The sequence below is a fragment of the Orycteropus afer genome, unplaced genomic scaffold (genome assembly GCF_000298275.1).
Source record: "Orycteropus afer afer isolate SDZICR_OR568_19922 unplaced genomic scaffold, OryAfe1.0 scaffold00059, whole genome shotgun sequence".
Taxonomy (NCBI): Eukaryota; Metazoa; Chordata; class Mammalia; order Tubulidentata; family Orycteropodidae; genus Orycteropus; species Orycteropus afer.
In genome coordinates this window covers 4,978,457-4,993,550 of record NW_006921646.1, presented here as the reverse complement: position 1 = coordinate 4,993,550, position 15,094 = coordinate 4,978,457, and the positions used below count along the sequence as shown (strand labels likewise).

The window sequence follows — 15,094 nt, the reverse complement described above, 5'->3', positions numbered from 1 at the left end:
AAGGAAGGTTGGGCAATCTACTTCCATAGTGATACTGCCTCGGAAACCCAAGGAGGGTCGCTATGAGTTGGGTCCCACTCCATGGCACATAGCAACAAGTAGAAACAATATTTCAGCTTACACTCATATTTATACCTAGATTCAACAATGTAAATACACTGCTATATTTGTTTCATATGTGTGTAAATTTTGTTGCTAAACTAATTTAAAGTAAAATGAGGCTTCACCCCTAGCTGCTTAAGCATGCATCTCCAAAAACTAAGGACCTGCTTATACACAACCACAATACCGCTCTTGAGCCTAGCAGCAGTGATAATTATTCCCCTGGGAGGAGAGCTTCTACACTGCAAGGAATATAATCAGTGTCATAAAACAAAAATATCTATGAACTGTTAAATGTAAAAGGAATCAGCTTTGTAAAATTTCACCCAAATCATCATAAAAAGTTTCCTTTTTTTTTTTTTTTTAGAAAAATTATTTCCTATTCATCTAATTCCCTGTATAGAATGGGCATATTTTTAGGATATATGACAGAGCAGCAGCTATGGGTCTGCCAAAGAATAACTATTTAGTAAGTATTTTGCAGGCTGCTTTATTTTACATGTTTATTATTTTCTCATATGGGGAGGGAGTCAGTTGGTAGACTGTGTCAAAGAGCAAAAGCCAAAAGGGATTTAGCAGGGAGGAGCAAGTGAGGGAGGGAAAGAAGATTAAAAAAAAAAAAAAAAAAAAAACCCACTGCAGTCAGCCTGGGAACAAACAGTGAGTATTGTTTGCCCCTTTTTCTGTGTGAACGATCAGTTAGCAGTTAGCAGAGGTCATTCTGGGAATATCGTCCTTGGGCAGGTTGACTGAAAATCATTTTTACTGTTTGTGGATTCTCTGTGAAACCTTGAGAGTGTGGTTGAAGCACAAAGGTGGCAGGCTGTTTCTGAGTCAAGGCTGGTGGTGTCCTTCTGTCCTCCACCTTCCTTAGGCCAGGTTTGCACTGTTTCTCCTACTGGAATTTAGCAGATTGAACGATCAGCCTTACAAAGTGTTTCCAAATCCAGCCCCTTATTTGATGGCTTACAGCCATTTCAGGGAGGTAATTTGTAATCCACATTTCACAGGGGGAAGAAATGGAGGCCCAGAGAGGTTAACAGATTTACCCAAGGTCACACAACTTGCTAAGCCCAAAGCAGATAGTGAGAGATTTGTGAAGTTCAGAGGAAATCATGGTACACAAGTTGAATGCCCAGAGGGCTGATTTGAAATCTGCATAAAATTTTATGCTTTGGTTTATTACCTTCTCCCTGTGGATCCTTCAAGCCTTCCAACCCTCTCTCAGAAGGACCAATTCCCAAGGTGTGGGTAGTGCTCTTCTCTACCTTCTGTGACCTGGGAAACTGTTTTAGGAAAACCCTTACCCAATTCTGAAGGCTCAAGTTCATTTCAGAAGTCCAAGACTGTCATTTAGAAAGAGTTATCTGTGCATCGGGAGCTCTGGTGACATAGTGCCTAAGGCATTTGACAGCTAACCAGAAGGCTGGTGGTTCCAACCCAACAGCCACTCGGAAGGAAGATTGGGCAATCTACTTCCATAGAGATACCGCCTCAGAAACCCAAGGAGGGGTTGCTATGAGTCGAATAGACTCCATGGTGGTGAGTTTGTTTTTTGTTTATCTGTGCATTTGGAAAGATTAATCAGGTGTATTCTCTTTCTTCTAGAGGATGCTATCATCCAGATGATAGTGGAATTTCTCCAGAAAGTGGGAGACCAGTTCGAAGAACAGGTGAGGAGTAAACCCACAGAGCCCAGGGACTCGCTGCCTCTCCTCCTAACTCAAACCCCACCTGTTCTTCCAGGCCTAGCTCAAGCCCTCCACCGTACCCTCACTCCTCTCATCCCCCCAATTTTAGAACTCAGTCCTTCCTGGGCTCTGAACTCTGTTGCCTCCTGGGACCACCCTGTAGCACTTGGCCTGAGGGAGCCTTCCTTTCTCCTCAGCTCAGTAGCCTGACTCAATTTCTCTAATATCCCCCACAGAGACTTCAAAGCCAGCAGCCTGGGGTAGTTCTTCAAAATGCAACCCCAGTCTCCAGGAAGAAATCCCAAGAGAAAAAGTCCAGTTTCAGGAGAGCCTTTTCTCATAAGAAACATGGATCTGAGGAGCCCAAGAAAGTGGGGGCTGCAAATGTTTCCAGCACGGAGGCCCGGCCGCCCAAGAGGCCCAGCTTTCTGCCCCTGTGTGTTGGTGGCCATCGGCCCTCCACCTCCAGCAATACTGGTGAGCAGGCTCCGTGGTTGCCATAGCAACACTGCAGCTGCCTCCAGCTTTGGAATCTTCATCAGGGCTGGAGTTAGCCATCATAAGGCTGTATTCCAGTTCTGACGTTTGTATTCAGCCCCAAATGGTGTGGGGAGGGCTGTGGGGAGGAGAGAAGGGACTGGATATAAGCAAGTAACCCACCACCACACACAAAACCTCCCTAAAGTCTAGGCAACCCCCTGATGGAAATTGTGTTCAGAGAAACCCAACCATCCTTATCTGTCCATCATCTCAGCTTCCACATCCTGTCAGGGGTGTGTGTACACGAAAGAACTGGAGCTTGGAAGACAGGAGGCCTGAATGCTGAGGTGTGCTTTCTGTGTCATTCCCCATCTCTATGCCTCTGTTTCCTCACCTGTAAAATAAGATATACACACCCACACACCTGCCTGCATTTCTATATCTTAATCAGTCCTTACAGCCACCTTGTGAAGTACTTGTTTTATCCCACTTTTATGCATGGGGAAACTCAGGCTCAGGGAGGTAATACAATGTGTTCAAGGTCATATGTCCCATCAAGGACAGAACCAGGGCTAGAGGGAGAAAGGATCAGATAAATTATTTCATCCTGGAAATCAGGAAGGAGCAACCCAACAGGTTGCATTTTAAAAAGGAAGGAGGCAATGTTTGACACCAAAGAATGAATCTCTAATGGTGAAATTCAAGGTCACAAGGAGAGAGATTTTCATGCTGAGGATTCTGGTCATGATTCATTGATTCATGCAATGAAGGAGACATTTACTATTCACTTATAGATCAAGCAAAAAGGCAGAGCGATGGGAGAGCCAGGGGAGAAAGGAGAGCCAGTGCTATGGAAGTTCAGAGGGATAAGGGAGCCAGGTGTAGTCAGTAAATCAGAGACTCAGCTCAGCCCAACAGACCGTCCCACCCTTACCCACCAGCAAGGCCCTGGTGTGATTAGCCATGATGCTCACTTTGAGTCTGGGCTAATATCTGGGCATTAGTTAACAACCTGATGTTAAAAACAAAACCAAACAAATAAACAAACAAAAAAACCCTGATTGCCATCCAGTCTATTTGGACTCCAGCAACCCTATAGGGCAGAGTCTGCCCCATCAGGTTTCCAAGGCTGCCTCATATTTCTCCTGAGGATTGGCTGGTGGGTTGGAACTGCTGACCTTTGGGTTAACAGCTGAATGCTTTAACCACTGCATCATCAGAGCTCCTGTGTTAACATACCCACATTTCATTTTGCCTCTCAGACTTGGAAGAACCTCAAGTCCCTGAAGAAGCCCTGTCTCCAGATGTGAGGGGTCCCTTAGAGCTCCCCACAGAAGCAGGAAGCCAGGGACCTGACGAGGAGTTACACCTGGACAGAGCCTCGGAATCCAGTCAGTACCCCTTGCCTTTTCTTCAGTGGTCCCTCAGAAAACATTGAGCCTGACCTCTCCCCTTGAAGAAGAGAAACTGAGCCAGAGAGGGCAGTGACCTGCCCAGACTTGCCCCCTGAGTGCAGCAGGCTGGGGAGACAGCACAGGGCTCAGAGCTCAGACCCTGAGCCACACTGCTTGTTAGTTACCCCCTGCCTGAGCCTTGGTTATAAACCAGCAGTGGTCATAGCGCTCTCTTTGGTGAGGCTGCCATACGTAATGCGAGGAAAGCACTGGTCCACGGCAAGGGCTCAGGAGATGGTGGTGATCTTTAGGGTTTGAGTATAAATGTAGCTCTGACCCTTTGGAGCTGTGTGAACTTGGACCAGTCACTTCATCTCTCTAGTCTTGGTTTCCTCATCTGTAAAATGGGGATAATGATAATACCTACTTTCTCAAATTATTTGGAGGCCCTGAATGAGTTGAAAGGAGCCCCAGTAGTGCAATAGTTAAGTGCTCAGCTGCTAACTGAAAGGTAACCCACTCAGCAACTCCACCATCTGGTGATCTGGTTTCATAGATTACAGTCAAGAAAACCCTATGGGGCAGTTCTACCCTGTCACATGAGGTTGCTGTGAGTTGGAATCTACTTGATAGCACCTAACAATAGGAACAAATAAGTTAATGCCTACAAAGTGTTTAGAGCAGTACCTGTTGGTAGATAATACATATTAGCTGCTGTGGTGGTTAAGGTTGTGTGTCAGCTTGGCTGGGCCTGGTTGAGTGGCTGGGCAATGGGTGGTAGTTATTTCCCATGATGAGACTGGCAATCATCTCCATGGTGAGACTACCACAAGCAGCTCAGTAGTTGCTTTAGGGATATGGTCTGCTTGCAATATATAAGAAACAGCTTTTGCAGTGGTCTCTAGCTTATGGCATGCTTGCACCTTGCGTGTAGCTGTGTCATTGTTCAGCAGCCTGCCATGCTCTGCCAATCTTGGGACTTTCAATGGACTTGAATTAATGGCCTGCCGTGTGGTTCAATAACATTGGGACTGTGCCGTTTTACTTGTGAACCTTGGGCTTGTCAGCCTCAGTAGCCAGCAGTTATCTGAGTGAAGAAAATCCTCTAGCTCCAGTGGGCTGGGAGCAGGAGGCAGAGCTGAAGCCCAAGGTTGAGGGGCTTTCACCCAGCCCCTACAGCCTGGCACTTTGAACTTAGACTTACAGCCTCCAAACTGTAAGAGAATAAACTCCTGTTTGTTAAAGCTATCCCATTTGTGGTGTATCTTCTGTCAGAGGGGCACTAAGTAACCAGGACAGCTGCCACTTATTCTTATTATTGTTAAGTAGCCCAGCTTGAGAAGCAGAGCCTCAGAGAAAGTAAAGAGGATTAGAAGGGCAGAGTAGCCCATGGGGGTTTGGTGGAAGAAAGAAGAATCAATTTCTGGAGAGGACAGAGAGCACTGTCAACTCCTCCAAGGCTGGTCCTAGGAGGAAGGGGATTCATGGAGAAGCCTGGTAAACCAGGACCCCTCTTGGGCCAATGCCTTCTAACAGTTTCTTGCTGGAACTCATATTTGGCTGTGTGTTTATGGATTATCAAATGGCAGCTAGTGTCATTATTATTATTTTTATCATTGGTGGAACCAGGATGAGGAGCATATAATCACTGTCAGTTCTGTGTGTTTGAAAAACTTAAAAAAACCTGCAGCTTCCCACCCTCTTCCCCTCTGAACTTCCATAGCTACTTGGCCTTGTTTTGCATCTCATAGGACATGTGCCTTTAAGGGGCACTGGCAAGTGGCTGGCCTCGTTATGCCTAGAAGAGAAGGGAGGTATGAGGTGAGGGGCCGTGGGGGCGTCTTCTCCTGGAGGCAGGGGTGTTTGACTCACCACTAACCAGGCACATCTAACCTGGCACATCAGAGCCCCTCACTGGTGAAGGAGGAGGTGAATGTGTGTTCTTAGGAAGTCAGCTTGGCCTTCAGGGCACCCCTGAGCAAACTCATTAGCATCCTGGAGGGGTTTGGGTACAAGTCCTGCCTTGACTCTAAGAATTGCCCAGGGAGCCCAGTGGGCCTTAGGAAATGAAGATTGCCACATAGAAGAGCTTTCTAAGCACTAAAATGTAAACAACCACTTTGATCTTTTTTAGAAAAGTTCATCCAGAAGATCATCACTCTACTCCAAGATGCAGAAGAGCAAGGGGCAGAGAAGGTGAGGGCATTCCACAGGCAGGCTCTGATCCTCACTATGGGCATCTCCCGCACTGCCTGGCATAATACCTACCCTAACCCTACCCTGCCATTTCTACTTCTTGCCAAAGTTCAGCTCCTGTCCCTCTTCCTTTCTGAAGCTTCCCCTAATCGTGGCACAGGCTACCTCTTTCCCCAGCTCCGAGTATCACTTGCTTTTCTGTGTAAGCCACACCCTGTAGTTCTCAGTGGGTCTGCCGTTCAGGGGATGCTGGTTTCTCGTCCCCAGCTTATCTATAATCTCAAGGTTAGAGGTCCTGACGCAGTTTCTTTCATATCCCCCACAGAGACTTCAAACCCAGCAGCCAGAGATGGCTCTAGAAAACCTAGCCCCCGTCTTCAAGAAGAAATCCCCAAAGTCCAGCTTCAGGAAAGCCTTTTCTCATAAGAAGTATAGCTGTAAGGAGCCCAAGAGAGTGGGAGCTGCAGATGTTTCCAGCCTGGAGGCCAGGCCGCCCAAGAGGCCCAGCTTTCTGCCCCTGTGTGTTGGTGGGCATCGGCCCTCCATCCCCAACAGCCTTGGTGAGCAGGCTCAGTGTTGCCATAGTAACTCAGAGGCTGCCTCTGGTCCTAGAGGCTTCCTCTAGAGCAAGGGTTGGTCAACTGTTTGTCATATTCAGTCTTGACTTGTTTTCTGCTCTAAGCAGTGTGGGGAGGTCAGGGAGGGCTGTGGAGAGGAGGGAAGGACCCACTCCACCCAACATCCCCCCCTAACATATATACACGTAAACAAATGTGGTGTAGGATCAGTGGTTATTAAGCATATCAGAATAACCTGGAAAGCTAATAAAAAATACAGAGACTTGGGGTAGGATACGGCCTGGACCTCTCTATTTTTTACTATCTCAAAGTGTGAGGACGACTACACAATGAATCCCCTGACATTTATACAAGAAAAGAACCAAACTCACTGTCATTGAGTCAATTCATAGTGATCTTCTTTGGGTTTCTGAGGTAGTAAATCTTTACAGAAGTAGATTGTCCAGTCTTTCTTCTGCGGAGTGGGTGGTGGGTTTGAACTGTCAACCTTCTGGTTAGCAGTCAAATAAATGCCTTAGGCACTACACCACCAGAGCTCGACATTTATATGGTGCTTATGATATTCCACTTTCACTTACATTATTTCACTTAATCCATTCACAACCCTGTCAGATCTTTTATTATTATTATTATTATTGTGATCTGGGTGAAAGTTTTCAGAGCAAATTGGTTTTTCCACTCAAGGATTCATACACATTTTGTTTCATGACCTTGATTGCAGTCCCCACAATGTACAGCACTCTTCCCACTTCCTCCCTTTGTTTCCTGTTTCCATTTGTCTTTCTTTCCTACCTTTCTGCCTTCTGAGCATTTAATCCCTGGGCAAATCTGCCCTTTTGACTCCTATGGTTGACTGTGTGAAGTCAGTCTTATTACTCCTTTTTGACAGATGGAGAAAGTGAGGTTCAGACAGGCTAAGTGACTCAGCAAAGTCCCACAGAATAAAAGGAGAATGGGGTTCACTCAGTGGGGCCTGTTGGCTCAACTGTTTGTTTTCTTAACCGCACAGCTTCCAGACCGTAAGGAGGCAGAGGGGTTTGGTGGAAGAAAGAAGAATTCAATTTCTGGAGAGGACAGAGAGCATTGTGAATGCCCCCAAGACTAGTTCAAGGAGGAAGGGGATTCATGAAGGAGCCTGATAAACCAGGACCCCTCTTGGGCCAATGACTTTTCTAAAAATTTTTACTGTGATTTGGGTGAAAGTTTATGGAGCAAGTTCATTTTCCACACAGCAGTTCATACACATTTTGTTTTATGGCAACAGCTGCAATTCCCCACAATGTAACAGCTCTCTTCCCACTTCTTCCCTGTAGTTACCTCTTCCCTGTGTCCTTCTTTCCTACATATTCCTGCCCCCCTGAGCTATCTCCCTGTGCAATTACTACCCTTCTGTTCTCTCATGATTGATCATTCTAAGGAGTGTATCTAAACAAACAAACAAACAAACAAACTCACTGCCCTTGAGTCAGATCCCACTCATAGTGACCCCTCCTTTGGTTTCTGAGACAGTATCACTACAGAACTAGATTGCCCAACCTTCCTTCTGAGGAGTGGTTGGTGGGTTTGAACCCCCAGCCTTCTGCTTAGGAGTCAAATGCCTTAGGCACTATGCCACCAGAGCTCCTATGAGTGTATCTACCTGATGTAAATGTTCACCCCTTATGCCTGTCTATTGTTTGGCTGGAAGCCATGGGAGTGAGTTCAATTACAGACCTGAAGGGTAACTGGGGGCATAATCTCAAGGGTCTCACCAGGTTCTATCAGACCAGCAAACCTGGTCTTTTTTTATTTTTTATGATTTTGAGTTTTGTTCCACATTGTTCTCCCACTCTATCCGGGATCTCCTGCACCGTCCCCCTCTGAGTGGTTGACAGTGGTAGCCAGGCACCATCTAGTTGTTTGATCTCATGGTCATATAGGCTGAAGATCAAATGGTCTACCAGTTCCTTGGACTAATTGTTTCCATGCATCTTTGGTTTTCTTCATTCTTCTTTACTCTGGATGAGGAGAAACTCATTATTGTGTTTAGATGGCTGTTGGCAATGGGCCAATGCCTTCTAACAGTTTCTTGTCAGAACCCAGATTTGGCTGTGTGTTTATGGATTTAAGACTCACACCAACTCCTTTTTGCCCTCAGACTTGGAGGACGTTGATTTCCAGAAGCCCTCACCTGCAGAAGGGGGACCAGTTGGCTCCCCAGATCCTCCTTCCCAGAGCAGAAGCCACGAGCCAGAAGGAGAACCTCAGCTGGAAGAAGCTTATGAATCTAGTTAGTACCACCCTTGCTCTCACTTGGGACAGCTCCCCTGGGTGATTCTCATTTGCATGGAATTTCACAGGCTGAATCCAAGGCATGTGTGGGAGTTTGGGAAGGCAGTTGACCAATATCTTCTGGAACAGGAGTGGCCAGCCTTGGCCTTTAAACTGGGGTTAGTTGGGCTAAGTTGCAAGTGGAGAGCCTTTTCAGGTAGAGAACACCTGTCTATTCTATGTGTTATAACATGACCTCCACCCCCTACCCCACTGTCATCTATTAGTTTGATTGAGTTTTTTCATTTTAAATTCCTGGCTTGCTCTGTGTCTCATAACCAGTGGTGTGCTGGGAAACAGGATCTACAGGAAAAAAAAAAAAAAAAAAGTCCTGATTTGTAGAGTTTGCAGACTTCTGTGGTGTAAATATTGCCACCATGGCCTATTTCAAGCTGCCAATAATTTAACAACTGGTTCACAGAATTTCTGAATATTTATAACGCAACTCACCACCCAGGTCAATGGTCTGTTCCTGCTGCACACGTAGCTGTGGGTTTCCCCTCCCTGCATTCTGACCTGCTGCTCCTGATTCCAACTAGATAAAGCCCCAGTCTCTCTATCTGTCAAGTGGAGCTGAATGTGGCTATGGGTTGGGCCTGGCAGATAAACACAAAGATCCATTCTGTTTCTATTAAGTAAACCCGAACAAAACTCTCATGCCCCAACCCTAGTTTAGGAGAAGATTTTTCTTCATCTTCACAACTAATCTGTGGGCCCTGTTTTAGAGATAAAATACTGTCTTTGATCTATAGATGTGTGCTTGTAGAACTTTTATTGGGAGGAAATTAGGGATCATCTAGTCAATGGCCTCTCAATCCTTCTTGATTTTCCTTAGAAGAGCTGATCATCCAGAAGCTGGTGGCTCTTCTTCAAGACGTGGATGGCCAGTTGGGAGAACAGGTGAGGACCACTCAGATCTTCCCAAGCCAACCCTGGAGGCCTTGTCAACCCACAACTGAGAACTGAGTTCAATGCCCATCTCTGCATCTCCGGGTGACTTGATGTGTCCCTTAACCTCTCTGAGCCTCAGCTACTGCTGCTTCTTTTTTTTTTTTTACAAAATGAGGATTACATACCTACTTGACAAAGTTCAGTACATGTGTAGAAAATGCCAGATATGTTGTAGATAAGATGAATGTTAGTTTAAAAGACTTAACGCATCCCATGGCATCCTCTGATCACGTCCTCTGCTGTCTCCCTTTTGCCTTCTTTCTTGGACACACACTTTTATTTATATGGCTTCCAATTCTTTCAAGCTCGTGGCTTTTCCTCCCCTGCTAAATAGCCTATAAGAGAAGATTCTCGGTCCTTGAAGAACTCACAATCTACTTGGTGAGACAAACATAAATGACACCTGAAGATGTGTCAGGAATGCGTGCAGGTCATAGATGAGTAATCAGTGTCAGTGCACTTTACTGCACACCAGCCCAGCTTCCATCTGCAGCATCTGCCTTTTGTTGCCTGAGGATTGGCTTCCGAGACATTTTGCCAGCCACTTGGTAGAGATAGGAATTACACCTCCTGCCATCTCCCCATGAGTAGCCATCAATCAATGACTGATGGGAGTTGGTATGTAAATACCCCAGCTCCCTTGCCCCTTGGGAGGGATATCTCTGAGGAGTGTATTCTACTTTGGCTCCCCGAGTCCTGGCGGGATTAGGCTCCAGTTGCTACCCTGGGTGGGCTGTTTTCCCATCCTTGTCCTACATCTCCTTTTCCCCATCAATGCTTCCTGGGACCACTTTCCAAATAAACTGCATATACCCAAGGCCTTGCCTTCAGTCTGCTTCTGAGGAAACCCAACCTGAGACATTTAAGTGTTAAGAGCAAAGAGTTTGCTGGAGGAGACTTAGGGTAGAAACTAAAATTCATATACTTTCTGCCCAAGAGTTTACGTAAACGATGTCACTTAATCCGACCCACCAACAACCCTGGGTGCTGCAAACAGTTAAGCAGTGTTTTGGCTACTAACCAAAAGGTTGGTGGTTCAAACCTACTCAGAGGATCCTGGGAGATAGGTCTGGCCATCTGCTTCAGGAGAATCAGCCACTGAAAATCCTACGGAGCACAGTTCTACTCTGACACACATGGGGTTACCCTGAGTTGATTCAGACAACACTGGGAGATATGCTGATCCCCATTTTACAGACAAACCACAGAGGCTCAGCTACTAAATGTGATTTTATGCATTAGTTGTCTGAACTCCAAGACCTGCACTTCTTTCCTTTACTTTGTCCTGCTGCTTTAAGATGGACCTTGCAGAAGACAGTCTGAGAGGCTAGGGATGGTGGAGGAATTTAACAAGGGGAGCTCATTCCAGGACAATGAGGCACTTGGCCTGGCTGCATGGAGTTAGGGGAGGGGCACCAGCTGGGAGGGGACTACCTGCCAGCAGTGCTGATCCCCATTCTTCATTTCTGTTTCCAGATCAAGCGGCACCCCAGCTTTAAAAGGTTTTTTTACAAGCTCTCCGACTCCTCCCTCAGAAAGCTGGCAGCAAACCTGCAGAGCCAGGAGGCCCACCCCGCTGAGCCTGACAGAAACTTCGATGAGAGACACTACCAGTTTGCTGCTGGCTTGGCTAATGTATTTGCTGGCAACAATAGTCACACTGTCCACATCCTCATGGGCCTAAGAGGCCACTACAGCCGGCATGCTTATGTCCAGTTTCCATACAGGAAGGCCCAGCAGGTGAGGAAGGGAGGGAATGACAGTGGCAATGTGGGACAAGTGACAACAGGCTCATGGTTGTCCTCAAGTGGGATCTCCTTACAGTCCTCTTCCCTCCTCTCCCCTTCTTACCCAACTCAGATGCCACTCCCTCAGTGAGGCCTTCTGAGACCATTCTAAACCACAGTGATCTGTATTTTCCAAAACCCTCACTGGCTTTACTCCATAATTAGCATCTTCTTGATTTGGCTCTGCTCTCCAGTTGTGTACACATTTTCATACTCTTTGATATCAGTATGAAATTGTGGACTGGCAACCATCTCAGTTTGCCCTCTTATTATTTCATGGGTTTGGTGGCTTGGCTTCCCACTTCCAGACTGTCATAAAAAGTAAATATCAAAGTTTTGTAATTTGGGACATTCAAAGTCTAAATTCAAAGTGCTAGGCTCTAGGGGCTGGGTGAAAGTCCTTTGACCTTGGGCTTTAGCTCTGCCACCTGCTTCCGGCCCACTGAAGCTGGAGGCTTTTCTTCACTCAGGCAGTTGCTGGTTGCTGAGGCTGACAAACTCAAGGTTGACAAGTAAAAAGGCACAGTCCTGGTGTTACCAAACCACCTGGCAGGCCATTGATTCAAGTCCATTAACAGTCCAAAGACTGGCAGATGACATGGCAGGCTGCTGAACAACGACTCAGCTACACAGTGTCCAAGCATGCCATACACAGGAGACCTTCCTCAAAGTTGTTTCTTATATACTGGAAGCAGCCCACAGCTGCTCCAGCAGATTCCATCATGGAGTTAATTACCAGTCTCACCATGGGGAATAACTACAACCAGCTGCCCAGCCACATTGACATATAACCTTAACTACCACACAGAGAAAAGGTTATATATCAACTCAGGGATGGTTGAGGTAGAGGAGAAAGCTCTGGGGGCTGTTTGATTCTGGGAGCTTCCAGGAGGTGGTTATTCACTGACCTTTCCCTTGGTTGACTGAGGAATAGCCTTTCCCTGCCATCACCCTCACAGTTCTAATTGATTTTGTGTTTCCTAATAGCCCCTCTTGCCCTAAAAGCTGGAATCTTTCCCTTTTGAGATAATATTTACCACTAATTTAAAAAAAAAAAAAAATTCTTGAGTTTTCATGTTTTCTGGTGGACCCAGATGAGCCGATTCTCTCCACCCTTTTCAAATTTACTTAAGATGACGTGCTAATAGACATCTGATCAGATCAACAGTGTAGAAGCCACTGAATGAATGAAGGTGTGACTTTAAAGGAATAAAACATTCTGCTTGTTGGTGTTGAGCAAACATGACAGAACTTCTACATTGAAAGTTTCCCCTAGGAAACCAGCTTTTTACTGTAAAACGCTTCTGTCTTCCTTGCCTGGAATTACTTTTAGAAGTCATTTGATAAGGCTCTTGAGAAGGCTGGTCTTACTTCATGGTAGTTGTACCTCGTCAATCCAGTACGTTGCTTCATGTGGCTTGTTTTCCTGGTGGGGAGTCACATGACCTCAGACCTCTCTTTATCTGCCTCAATGTCTTCTGGAGAATGGATCTATTTATTCTCTAGGTTGGGTTAGGTAATTGCTATGGAGTGATCTGAGTTCTTTGTAAAAGATATTACAGAAATATCAGTTCTGATATCTTCAGTAACCTCAACTCCATCTCTGGTTTTACTAACCATTCATTCACTCAACCAGTCGTTATGGATAGCCTCCTCTGTGCCTAAGAGTAAAAGGTGCTACTAGTTTCTGTGGAAGGTCCTGCCTTTGAACACTTCATATGCTAGTGCAAAAGACAAAATATTTACCAATGACATAATTAAATAGCAATTAAATGCCAAATGAGTGATAACTGAAATCAACAAAGCAAGTTGGTTCTGGAAGGATTTGGGGAGATGGGAGGAACTCATTTTGACCTTGGAGGATCGGGAGGCTTTAGATGGGAAGAAAGGACTAAGAGCACTGTAGGCAGGAGGGACTATATGAGCCAGAGATGGGAGCTAGTGTGACATGTTGATGGGATGGTAAATCTGTTGTTACCAGAGTAGAGGAAGGTTTAGGCTGAAGCTCTGGCTGTGGGCCAGCTTACAAGGGATCTACAAGCAATAGGGCTATGGCAAAAATTTATGTTCTTTTTCTCCTTCTAGAACATTGTGAGTTCTGAGAGCCAAAGTCCAGATTGAAAGCTGTGACCCGGACCCAAATTTCCTTGAACTAGCCAGTCAATTGGCAGTGTTAGCCAAGACCCTGAAGATGCTTCCTGATGCCCCAATCCAGTGCTTCATTGACTTGACTGAAGATTAGAGGGGACAAACATTCTATGTCCATACACCATTGTGGATTTATTGGGACTGAGAAAGCGCAAAGCATTCTTTCATGAAGCTAGAGGCTGTGTTTGGGAAAAGGAGCACAGGGAGTTAGGAGACCAGGGCTCCACCTGCTAAACCATCCACAAACTTGCTACAAGACCTTGCACATGACTCATCATCCCCTCTCCAGACCTTAGATTCCAGGCTGACCTAGACCCATCAGATCCCTTATGGCTCTATGCTATGGAAATCTCTGTAAAGACAGGTAGTGAGTACTTTCACTCTGTAGCTAAATATACCCCACTGAGCTGAAAGCAATCTTCAGGGCCTCACCAAATGAATGAATGAATCAGTCAAGGGGAGCTCTCTTGAGATCCAGGCAAATCTGTCAGGCGTCCCCTGGTATGCCTTGGTCCTCAATTGGAATTGTGCAATCTGTGGTTGCATCTCTAAGTCGGGGGCTAGGGGAGAAATGGGGGAGCTACTTTGACAGGTATTGGGCATGAGCACCTGGACCAGGAGTCAGGACCCTTATGTTCTGTGGCCAAACCTAGTGCTGACTTATGTGTCCTTGGGCAAGCCTCCTGGTTTTTACCTTCATTTAAGAGAGTTACTAACTCCTTAATCTTTTCCTGTCAACACATATTCTCTTGATCCACAGGGGCTAAAAATATGTCCATTATCATATGGAAGACCTGTTGACATTTTTCCAGACGTTAAAAACAGTTCTCAATTAAAAAAAATCAGTTTTAATCTTTCACCAGAACAACCACATACATCTAAGCAGATGTGTATCTATGTACATCTGACATCATGCAGTCAGTTGGCCACCAGTGCTCAGTGACCATATGGACTTACAGGTGCCTCCCAGAAAGTCTGCAGTCTCCAGATGAGGAACCTTATAGACTGGGCACTCATGGGTTAGATGGTCTCTTGGAATCCTTCCTAATCTGTGTCCTATATAAGTCAACCAGAGAAATGGAGCCGATGCCACACATCTCTCCCATGGACAAACTCATGGAGCCAATGAGAAAATGGATGTGAAAGAGTTCCATGCATGTTGTTTTTCTTATTGTAACTACAGTCTGGATAGATTTCAGGAAATGGGAGAAGGGTTCAAGTAGGACTGCTGTGGATGGTTGCACAACTATTCACTGTGCAAAAGCACCTACCCAAGGAGGTGCTATTCACATTCTAGACATTGTGGATCTGTAGATTTATGGCAGCAGTTTGCCAACTGATGGCAGTAAAGTGTCTTGAGGAAAGGACTCCTTTTTTGTCTTTACAGAAAGGTGAGGTGTGAGTTAGGAGAGGCTCTGCCTTCTACAGATGAAGATTTTCAACAGCTTGGCTCAGAT

The 15,094-nt window shown here is 45.8% G+C and overlaps 1 protein-coding gene across 1 annotated transcript in view; it reads left to right on the top strand.

Moving 5' to 3' along the window:
* BNIP5 (BCL2 interacting protein 5) overlaps positions 1 to 13,610 on the top strand; it is a 16,968-nt gene extending 3,358 nt beyond the window's left edge. Inside the window, exons 3-11 of the mRNA XM_042780748.1 lie at positions 1,713 to 1,775; positions 2,030 to 2,270; positions 3,536 to 3,664; positions 5,802 to 5,863; positions 6,189 to 6,423; positions 8,579 to 8,710; positions 9,587 to 9,651; positions 11,179 to 11,472; positions 13,575 to 13,610. Of these exons, the coding sequence (XP_042636682.1) occupies positions 1,713 to 1,775; positions 2,030 to 2,270; positions 3,536 to 3,664; positions 5,802 to 5,863; positions 6,189 to 6,423; positions 8,579 to 8,710; positions 9,587 to 9,651; positions 11,179 to 11,472; positions 13,575 to 13,610 (1,257 nt within the window). The remainder of the gene's footprint in view (positions 1 to 1,712; positions 1,776 to 2,029; positions 2,271 to 3,535; positions 3,665 to 5,801; positions 5,864 to 6,188; positions 6,424 to 8,578; positions 8,711 to 9,586; positions 9,652 to 11,178; positions 11,473 to 13,574) is intronic.
* The last annotated feature ends 1,484 nt before the right edge of the window (positions 13,611 to 15,094 follow it).